This window comes from Ciona intestinalis, chromosome 3 (genome assembly GCF_000224145.3).
Source record: "Ciona intestinalis chromosome 3, KH, whole genome shotgun sequence".
Classification (NCBI taxonomy): Eukaryota; Metazoa; Chordata; class Ascidiacea; order Phlebobranchia; family Cionidae; genus Ciona; species Ciona intestinalis.
In genome coordinates this window covers 1,378,991-1,390,639 of record NC_020168.2, presented here as the reverse complement: position 1 = coordinate 1,390,639, position 11,649 = coordinate 1,378,991, and the positions used below count along the sequence as shown (strand labels likewise).

Here is an 11,649-nt window from a genome sequence, read left to right as displayed (position 1 = left end):
GTTCACGTTTGGTTGCCTGTATGTGTTTTTCGTCGAAAAATCGGCGTGTGTTGCGTTATTCGCTGTATTATTTAGTCTCTTTGTCAGATATCGGTTTCGTTGCCAGAAAAAAATCGTTTCTGTACCCATTAATTTTTGACATTACCGTTCCCTATGATCTTAGAAACTTGTAAAAACAGTTTTCCTTCTACGACTAAAACGCCGATGCATTTACAACTGTGCGCGATTTTTGTTTGACTCTGTTTTAAGAAAACATTTTTTTATATTTCGAATCTCTATATATTGTGTAGGCAATGAACTACCGGGTTAACTATACATGTAAAATGTGCCTAAAATTTTAATAAAGTTGATGGCAACATACAAACCTTTGTTTACGTATGTTCGATTTAATATCGTGATGTTTATGCTACCAATATGTTATTTTGCGGGAAAATCCGTACATTTGACGATTATATAATTCTTTGAATGTTTTTTATATTACTACCAAATAGAAGGTTGAAACTTTGATGGTACCATGAAGCTCACATTTGGGCATCTCTATATACAAATTTTCATTTTTCGTTACATTTGGGCATCTCTATATACAAATTTCATTTTTCATTTTTCATTTTTCGTTTCAGTATATCCCTTTAACTGTTTAAATCACGATTAGGATATTTGGACATTAGGTGCTAAATGCGTCCTGTCTTCCCCTATTTTAAATGTTTTAATATGATATAGGATTTTTATTCGGCATCGTTTCACAAATAATAATTTAGGCATCAAACATGCACCAGGTTTAATTTCTAAATATATATAGTAGGTAGGGGGAAGATGGGACATCTTTAGTACATAATATCGAAATATCCTGAGCGTGTTTTAAACAATTAACGACGGTATATGGGAGTCGCGAGGATACGGTTTTGTAATTCTTTGATTGTTCTTTGTTTACTGCCAAATAGAGTGAGAAAATGGAATGAAAAGGCGTCCCATCTTCCCCCACCGTACTATAATAGGGTTGGGAAAGACGGGAAACTTATCCACACATTTCCCAATATTTCCAATATTAAAGTTTTTGGGGTAATACCACGAATTAGTAGTATCATACTTTTATTAATTGACAACAATTCAATTAAACGTACATTAAAACACACTAGGAATAGCAGTTATTTAGCGATTCGCACAACAGATGAAATTTTACCACATCGAAAACAGTGTAAGTGTGGACGGGACAGTGTAAAATCTATGTTAATTTTGATTAATCATTGATTCTTTGATTAGAATTACACGTGGATAACATGAAACGTATTAAATATAATATGAAACGCATTAAAAGTCAAGTTTAACTTGTAATAACACAAATTATAATAATTATTTATAAAGTTAACATTTTGCTACAAATTTGGAATTGCTACATTTTTTTTGCACACGCCCTTATTTTTTATGAATCTCCAAGTGCAAGTGACTAAATTTCGAATACTTTCACCATATATTATAATAGGATGGGGGAAGATGGGACACCTTTTCATTCTATTTTCTCGTACATTTTGGTAGCAAACAAAGAATATTTAAAGATTTATAAAACCTTGTCCTTGCGACTTTCATAGACCGTTGTTAATTGTTTAAAACACGATCATGGCTTATTAGATTTGTTATAACGTAAAAGCAACTCCTTTTCATTTAATTATGACTCAGGTTAGTCCAAAACCTGACTATGAAACGCTTTCCTTGTCTAACCCTCAAAGATCGAGTATGCTAATTACATCTGAAACCAGTTACGTTCGTGTAAACAATGAAGGTGGTTAATGTATCATATTACAATAAGTTTATGCTCCCCTGCATATGCCTATTTTGACAGCTATGAAATGTTATTACTATTTGCGGAACGTTTGGTATTATTTAATGATTTTGATTCAAGTTGCTTCAATCTTAATGGAGATTTGTAGAATGTTTACGCACAGTCTGTTAGAAGCTGATGCGTCCAATTTTAAAACGCCATCCAATAGGTCATTTACTAATGAAGTGATATCATTAAAGTAACGTGTAGCCTGGGTAGAACGATTAACAATTTATTTGTAATCAAAATGAAGATACAGTAGAGTAATAACGACACTATAATGCTGTGAGTGGCTCTTGGTTATAAGGAAACGGTTAAAATAAACGTAAGCGTAAAACGGAGCAAGTATATATTGCTAACATTTAACATGTGTTTTATTTTTCATTTTTTTACCAGGTTGGTTTGCGTTTTGTGCCCTTGGGTAAAAACCTTTATGTAGCAGCGGAATAGCATATAGTTTGAACACCATGCTTAAAACTACAGAACAAGGGCGCGGTACAAGTTAATGCAAAATTTGACACAGAGAATAACTGCTTCAGAATGCTTACGTTATATCAGCTCATTGTCTCCACACAGGTTACACACGATTTAGCGGGATTTCGTATGTCGTGAGTAAAGGAAAAAAGTAAAATTATAGAAACAGCGTTAAATTTTGCTTTCTGACAATGCTTCTACCACTTCTTTCTGGCTTGCTGCAATCGCCTTCCCAGTTTCGCCAAGTTTTGGTGTGTTGGCAACTTTTTTATGATTCGGCTCACTGTTGGTGATGTCGTAACTCGGTGAGCTTGGAGTTGACCCTACTGAATCAAGCGGAACTTTTTTTAATGTTTCTAACCTTCTGTGTCGGTAAAGCTCGTAGTGAACCTGGGCGGTAACTTCTTTAAGATCTTGAAGGTTTGTTCTGAAAGGTTTATATATGGGTTTAAAATCTGAAAAGGCATCACAAAACAATCTCATTAAAAATATAGTGTCTTGATAAAAAAAAACGGTTCCTTGCGATTTTAAGTGTGGAACATTATTTATAATATAGTAGGAGGGCGGACGGGACATCTTTGGCACATCATATTTAAATATCATGACCATCTTTTGAATGAATAAATGAATGAATGAATGAATGAATGAATGAATGAATGAATGAATGAATGAATGAAACTTACTTTTTGCTCACGTGGCCGGAAAACGACAGTCGTCAGTCGTTATCACACGGGTGTTCATACACCTCGTGCCAGCTAACGATTTACCATGTATGTTACTTTGTGGGTGATTATATATTTTTTTCTTTTCTTATGTATGGATAATAATTTCGACAATCCATTAGTGACCATTGGGTTGAAGCAATTGCCGTTGGGTGTCTTGCCCAAGGACATACGCAGCAGCGTTAAACAATTACAACGGTCTATGGGGTCTTAAGGATTCGGTTTTATAATTATTTGTAAGTTCTTTGTTTACTAACAAATGGGACGAGAAAATGGATTGAAATGGTGTACCCCTCCTACCATACTTTGTTACTAATATTAAGAATTGTGTTTGAGCCCAGTTTGTTCGACTATTATAATATCTATATATAACACAAATTAAACCTTATTATCATATTTCTTAAATGATTGAATTCGCAGTGAGCATCGTTCTCCACCTCGATTACTCCCCAACCCGCTTTTCTACCCAACACAGCTTTGCTTCCAACTTGATGCGTGGTACTCGAACCAACAATGGCAAAAGGTAGTCGTTCCTACATGAAATTTAACAATCCCCTATTTGTTAAAAACATTTTTACACATTTTGGGAATAAAATTTTATTGCTATGATAACATTTTTACGCATTTTATGAAAGAAATTTTATTGCTATATGATATAGTAGGGTGGGGGAAGATGGGACACCTTTTCAATATATTTTCGCCTCCAATTTGGTAGCAAAAAAACATTCAACGATTGTTTATAGACCTTTATCCTTACGGCTCCCATAGAGAGTTGTTAATTGTTTAAAACACATCAGGATATTTGGTTATTATGTGCGAAAGGTGTCCCATCTTTCACCACCCTATAACATTTTTACAGATTTTAGGAATGAAGTTTTATTGCTATGATAACATTTTTACATATTTTTTTGGAATAAAATTTTGTTGCTATGAGAGGAACAAGCTTAGAAGTGATGTTTGACACCAATATATTTACTTAATCCTTTAACAACGTATGCCACCATGCAATTGTAAATGTCTAGACGTCGGTAATAATACCTTCAGTTTAAGATTCCTTTGCCTCTCAGTCTCATCATCAACATCAAGGTTTTCTAGATCAGGATACACACGGATATTGTGCTCAATCAGCTGCTGTTGGATCTGCATACAAAGTGTACGCATGACGTCACCAAGCATGTGATATCAGGAAGTTCGCAAGTGAATATACGCGCGTGTATAGCCTACATTGGCATATCATTTATAGCGCATATAATATCATCCATTGGATTTAACACAAACCGGAAACAAAACACACATTTAGACCTTTGATGTAGGTGTAATCATATGGTAACCTAATATACATGGATTAAACGCTTCTGTGGGGAGCGCTAAAGTATTTATTAACACTTAGTTATCCAAACTACAAACGGTGCTTGGGAACTTAAAGGTTTAGCGAAAGTAGTTTGTAAGGATTAGTGGCAATAAGTGTATACGGTTGATTTGGATAACTCCTAATTTAACAAATATTTACAACCTCACAGTTGACGCTTCAAGTATAACTTACAACGACATAGTTTTACTTTCAAGTACTCACTGTCGCTTTGAATCGTTCTCGTTCTTCAAGAGTAAGTGAGTCTGACTTTGCAATTACAGGAATGACGTTTACAATTTCCACCAGCCGTTTCATGACTTCAATATCAACTAGTCGGAGTCTGTAATACATCATCAAATGACAAAATAAACACAAGAACTAATAAGCGTTTTTAAATGAATGGTTTTCATGTTTGCAAAGCTTGATATCCAATAAAGTTTAATATTTATGTATTTGTTTCGGTAAACCGTTTAACACAACGGTTAGGTTTTTAAAATTAGTATTAGTTCTGTAGCTGGTTTTATGTTCACTATATACGCAGAAATACGTGTTTCTATAACGACTATAAGTATAATTTGTGCCCAAAGGGAAGTCAAAATTTGTGTGAATGTATCTTGTTACAATTTAGGCAACTCGCTTATAGGAAGTCCAACGTCTGGTGCTACTTTCAAATTTCAATGCTGTTACGTGCGTCTTGGGAATTTACGCAAAAAAATACCTTCATTCGAATATATGTCAAATTAGAAGTTCAAGTGCATATGTATATGTGCTTAAATACCGCCACATACTTTTTCAAGTATAATGGCTGCAATGATTGTACATTCGTTTAAAATCGTTTTCTAAACCTGATACATAGTAGGGTGGGGTAAGATGAGACACCTACTCATTCTATTTTCACGTCTCATTTGGTGGTTAACAAAGAACGTTCAAAAAATTATAAACCGTATTTTGCGACTCCCATAGACCGTTGGTAATTGCTTAAAACACAATCAGAATATTTGGATATTCTGTGCTAAAAGTGACCTGATTACCCCACCCTACTATATATGATAACATTTAAATTGGACATGACTTTGACTTACGAGTGACCAGAGGGTGGGATGAAATAAATGCAACAGTGCACTCTAGTGTCGGGTATCCTTTTTCTTCTCTTGATTGAAATTTCTTCGTTTAAGTACTTCTCATATTGTTCGTTGACATGTCGCATTATTGGCTGCCAGCTAATAAAACAAATTTTAAATTAACGTCTATAAGTCACTTTATACTTAACTGATGGGCAGATTAACCACCACTATAAAATATACAGGCAACTGTTTTATAGGATCCATTATAACCTATCAATGAGAGTTGTAAATGCTTTTGACGTGCACAGTACAACTTTCCTACCAGTTAGTGTTGTCAACTTGATCCCCAAAACCTGGCGTGTCTGTCACTGATAGTTTGAGGAGAATCCCTTTTTCTTCGATTACTGAAATATATAAAATATATCACAAGTTAATGCGTGTGTTCGGTTTCACGATGATGAATGTTCCTTGTGACGCATTCTCGTGTTAGAAGATAAAACGTGTTAGGTCGTGTTTAATCTTCGCACGAATTAAGAACTCGGCATTTAACATAGATGAACAGACAGCACGCGAGGGAAATGCATTAAACAACATGCTCACCATGGCTGATCGTTTTTATCTCCACAGTGGATGGTGTGTGATAATCTTCCTCAGGCTGCCGACGACTTACTTTTGATTTAAAAATTGTGTTAACCAACGTAGATTTTCCGAGCCCGGCACTTCCTGTGTGTTTGGATAATGTGATAAATCTTACACCACAGCAATAAAAAGCGTTCCGACGCGCTCTAGAATTCCTCTAAAAAGTCGCCAACCTAAGCATTACATCATTCCTTTTCACGCGCAAATGCCCACACCAGACATTCCATCGGCGTATAAGGAAAGCGTAAATGTTTTTGATAGTCATTATTTTTCGGTTGTGTCTAATACCAGCGTGACTTGCTTAGCTATAAAAGTGTATACGAGCGAAGGTCTGATTGTATTTTATGATTTGTAATGTATCAGTTTTGTGGGTGGTCCCTGATGACACCGGCTGATAAATTAAAGTGACGGTTTACTTTGGTATGTACACAAAGATTGTTCTTAGCAGCCAGGAACCTATCGAAGGTTTGTTTTAACCAAACACACGACCACTTCACCGCTTACGTTGTGATTGGTGTGCAAATGTACATCAGTCTACGTCGACACGTTGTGTCGAATTGCGCAACGAAACTGTAAATGCGACATTTTACCTTTAGTGTTAAACAATATGACCGTGAAGCAGACGAGGGTATTGACTAAACAACATTGAATAAAACGGAAAAGGTAATTCTAAAACGAAAATTATTTAGTGGTTAAACCAAATAAACTATATATATTATACCGTCTATATGACTCGGGAGGAAGCACGCTGCCGGCTTAATGGAACGTGATACCCGTCATAATACCTACACCCAGGAGATGGTTACGCATTCCATGAATTATTTAAAGTAAAACAGCCATCGACACTATAGGAAAGTGTTAGTTGAGAATGTTGACTTTGGCCTAACAAATGAAAACCGTTATTTTCAAACCCATCTGGTAGTATCTGAGTGCGTGTAAGTAAAGACGAGATACAATTTTACGCGGAAGGTTTTTCGCCACAAGCTTAACATACGTTGCTTATTGTGTTATCTTACCCCATATATATATATATATATTACTATGTAACGTTACACCGTATAGATATTACTCCGATATTTAAACATCTATCATTGGATTGGATTACACGGTCATGTGACATACTTAAAGGGTCGTTTTAAATTGGATTTCTAGTTAATATAAGATTGATAGTATACGCTGCGTATGTGCTTCTTACGAAATTAGGAATTTATACAATAAATTCTAAAGAATATTTCCTGTTAAAGAATGGTTAAACTGATATGACTTAGTCTGCAATATGGTTATATGAGTAGTATACTACATAATAAAACACTGGAAATTTTAAACAAAACAGTAGAAAGGTTGCCAACCCTTCAAAGTATAAGGTTACTTACCTACGACCATAACGTTGAATTCAAAACCTTGACGAAGAGCCTTCTTCCTTATCTGTTCAGTAAGCGTGTCAATTCCAACATAACCTTCAAGCGGCGTTGTCATATTTACAGTTATATGATTATCTAAATTTAAATTCTTTAACCAGCATCTGCAGTTTAATATCACTTAACTTGCGATGCCTGCTGTCCTGTTTAAACCATAAAATCAATGAATGTCTTACAGTTGGTACATTCACACAAGTGCCTCTCAAAACTGTAAACCACATAAGACCTGTGATTCAAATGTTCACTCTCTGCTTGGTTTAAAACGCATCTCGTCTAGACTGAGCACGCTTTACACAGGCAGGAAATTACCACTTCCTGATCCAAATCTGCATGCTATACAGCTTGGTGTAGAGGCGAGTTTTCACCGCAGTTACACACCGACGCGAAATGTCCAACCACCGGCCACCAGCACTTGAAGTAAACACGCAGGCTAAAACCGAATACTGCATATGATCGATTGGCGGCAGCTAATTTTTGTCAGCTAAATTTAATCACCTTGCAAACAAATGCTAATTATGTCAAAACAATGTATAATAGGGCTACACCACAATTAAGCGAGAAACTCTTTTAACTAATATTATACAGTACTACACTAAAATAAATCACAAAACGGCTGTGCAATACCTATCTCCGGATTAGAGCTATCCACCCCAATATCAACCAAAGCGAACCTACAGCTCACATGAGTCAACTCTAAAACGTCAGCTTTCTCTGGTTATCACGTCGTTTGATCTCATTGCACGACACGCAGCTTTTGGTCCAAGTCAACAGCGTACAATTTGTAAGGGTAAAACATGCCCTCGGGCTACTGTGCAGCAAATTGGCATAATCATTACATCTGCAGCGTGAGACGTAAAGGCGATAAAAGGTGGCCGACAAATTGCACTGATTCAAAACACTGAGTGCCTAGAGCACTAATCCGTTTCAATACTATTAATACCATTCAATCAGTTTCTGTACAACTGGCGTCAGTGGCGTGTTATCAATTTTAAATAAACCTTCTTTCTTCCTATTGCTGTTCCAATATAGCAGTTTACATGTAATTAATAGATGCCTATATAAGTAACAACAACGTTTTATGAACTAAAGTATATGCGCCACATGGTCAACCGTATGTAGCTACAGCTATAGTTTACTAACGCTATAACAAACAACCTGCAGCCCTTCAACTTCATTTAAATAATTTCAAGTGACTCTTTAAACAAGAACGACGTGAGTATCATTGAACATGTTAGTAGTACTAATTAGCGATACCAAGACATGTCACACAACAAAAACACGACTTTGCTTGAAGCTGACTGTTTCATACAATGTAGGCGTGTCCAGCATACACATGCGACATACGCGCTGGCTATTTTCAAAACTTTATAAATTATTCATGTTTCAAAAAGACATCCAAAGATTCAATGACGTAATCCACAATAAAGCAGACAGCATATGAAGGCGACTTATTAAACATATGGCACTGCATGTCAAGGGAACTGAAATCTCTAACGACCCGGAACAACAAGCAGTAGTTATCTCGCACTTTGCTTACTCAGGTCGACCTGCGATTAGTCATCAGTTTCGAGTGAAGGGACGTATTGTTCTGCTTTAAATAAAGCATGGCATAAAAGTCAACATGTACTGTCGCATTGTGACCGGGTTGAAATACTGAACAAAGCAAATAAATTCACTTAACCATTCCTACTTTTCTTACGGCGTTTTCACTTTACCGTTCTACACTCTCCATGGCCGCTATGTTTGAATGTGACGATACTTCACTGCGTTGTCTAAACATGTATCAGCCAGCTCGGCATTAAGATCCCTCGCAATGTTTGCTTGCGGTTGGCATCGTTCCACAAAGATCAATCAAATTGTGATGTGTCCACTTGCAACTAGACTACTAGAGAAATGGTGAGATACGGGTTGTACCACTTCGCTGCCTTTTCTGGTAGATTATGCAAGTGTTTTGGCAGAAAGTCACTTAAACTCAAGTAGCTTCATAAAGATAATCCTCACTCCGTGTTTTCTTTGTGTTGTGGCACTGGTATAATATTTTACCAATTTGTTTATGTAGCTACTGATCACACACGCTCTCTATTATCGATAGTCGAACAAACAATCTTTTCAGCAAATTTCTATACTTAATGCGCCTACAATCTACGTTAAACCTATATTATGGCCTTGTAGGTCTCTGGACAACAGAAAATAATTATCTGCAATGCGGTCAAATCCGCCTTAATCCGGATTCCATGGATTCCGACTGCCTACTCAAGCTTCAGGGCGTTGTTTCGAAAACTTTGCACAGTTGCTACTGAGCTCTAATCACGTATAATTCTTTCCCCTCGACTGAAGAATAAGGCATATTGTTACAATTTTAAATAACTGGAGTCTGTATTATCACACGGACTGAAGTAAGCAAACGTCAGTCGGCGGATCGAGTTACCACGCATCCTCCCGAACGTTACACTCGATCATCATAGTGCATTTGATTCAATTCTAACTTCTCTTAACACCAGTGTGTACCCAAGCAAAAGTGTTAATATAAATGTAAAAATTGAGGGAAATAAACGTGTGGAACAAATAAAGTTGTTTTAAATCTTTATAATGTTGCAAATGATTTAATTAACGTAAGGTAATTACAGTACAGTAAAGTCTATTTTGTAAGCCCACCTATCCTAACCGGCGGCGTGATTTATATATTTCCCTCTGTTTGTTTGGCAACTCAACCAATCTTTAACGATCCGTTAGCGCGGGTTCGGCCCATATGTTAAGCGTAGCATAGCGATCCAAGTATGCTCGTAGTTTTACGCTTAGTTGAAAATAATCCTCTTTTCGCTTCTCGTTCATAGAATGGCTTAGTGGTTAAATGTAAAATAATCGAACTCATCTTGGGTGGTTTACTAAATCTGTAGATAAGAATCAATACTACAAGGCTAAGAGAAACAACATGACTTGACGTTGTGCCTATATTAAATGTATATATGTCCATTTACCTAACAACAAACTTTCGTCATGGTGCTGACTGCAAACTCCTACAAGTGTTTGCTTAAACAACCTTTACTGGTCAATAAATTTGCCAGCTCAATATAGAAAACGGAATCGCTCATTCTGTATTATAAATAACTCTCAATCTTACTACAGTAGCTGTTTTGGAGCTCTGTTCGAATCATTTGGTTAAACGGCTCTCAGTAACAAACGTTTTTCAATCGTTTCCGCCTTGCCGCCACAGCGGGTGTGTGCCACAATACTGGCACGACTGTGACGCGCAGTTGATTGTGTTCCCGCGTGAGGAACTTTATGATTCCAGAATCCCCACTGTGACTCATGACTGCTCCCCGGAGAGAGGACCTGACGACTAAACCACGAAAAAGAGACGCGACCGACTGTAAAGCGCGAACTAAACTTAATAAAAAAGCCGACTCACATCATACAACTTACACAGCGGTTACACCCAACTATAATCAAGAGCACAATCTCTGTCAACCCCGGCGAAAATTTTATGAGTTTTACAATTCAAGACAAACACACATATTTTATGAATCGTTTAAAAAAATTATGGAACGCCTAGATATATCGCATTAGTTTATACCCACTTGCATCGACAAGAAAGTTTATTCTAACAGGATGTTTCTATTTTCTAAACGTTCAAAACTGTAGGCTCGGTTTCTAAATGTTAACTATTTTGGTTATTTCCGCTTTACACACCACGTGTCCTGGTACATTTGCACACCTAACGCTGGCCAAGGTGCTTCATACCTTCTTTATACCACCTTGATTGACTTTTATACGGCAACGGTAGCCACAACTTACCATATAGTAGGGTGGGGGAAGATGGGACACCTTTAGCGCTGAATATCCAAATATCCTGATCGTGTTTTAAACAATTAACAACGGTCTATGGGAGTCGTGAGGATACGTTTTTATAATTATTTTACTGTTCTTCGTTTACTGTCATATGGGACGAGAAAATAGAATAAAAAAGTGTCCCATCTTCCCCCACCCTACTATACAAAATATAAACCAAAACCCTACACACCGTATGCCATTGAGAGCTGACTGAATCGAAGCAATACAGTAAACAGAGGTGGCCCAGGTTAGTCAAACAGATTAAATCCTGACGTTATTGCAGTGTAAATGATAAACAGTGATTTAAATTAATTTAAAACAAACAAACGCTAGT

The 11,649-nt window shown here is 36.6% G+C and overlaps 1 protein-coding gene across 1 annotated transcript; it reads right to left on the bottom strand.

Moving 5' to 3' along the window:
- Window positions 1-2,027: 2,027 nt before the first annotated feature.
- On the bottom strand, window positions 2,028-8,221 carry LOC100180404 (neuronal-specific septin-3). The gene is made up of 8 exons (XM_002129160.5): window positions 7,440-8,221; window positions 6,028-6,150; window positions 5,750-5,831; window positions 5,446-5,583; window positions 4,586-4,703; window positions 4,051-4,152; window positions 3,397-3,545; window positions 2,028-2,717 (listed from the first exon to the last, which is right to left on the bottom strand). The coding sequence occupies exons 1-8, from the start codon at window positions 7,540-7,542 to the stop codon at window positions 2,462-2,464; spliced, it is 1,071 nt and encodes a 356-aa protein (XP_002129196.1). The 5' UTR covers window positions 7,543-8,221; the 3' UTR covers window positions 2,028-2,461.
- Between the last annotated feature and the right edge of the window lie 3,428 nt (window positions 8,222-11,649).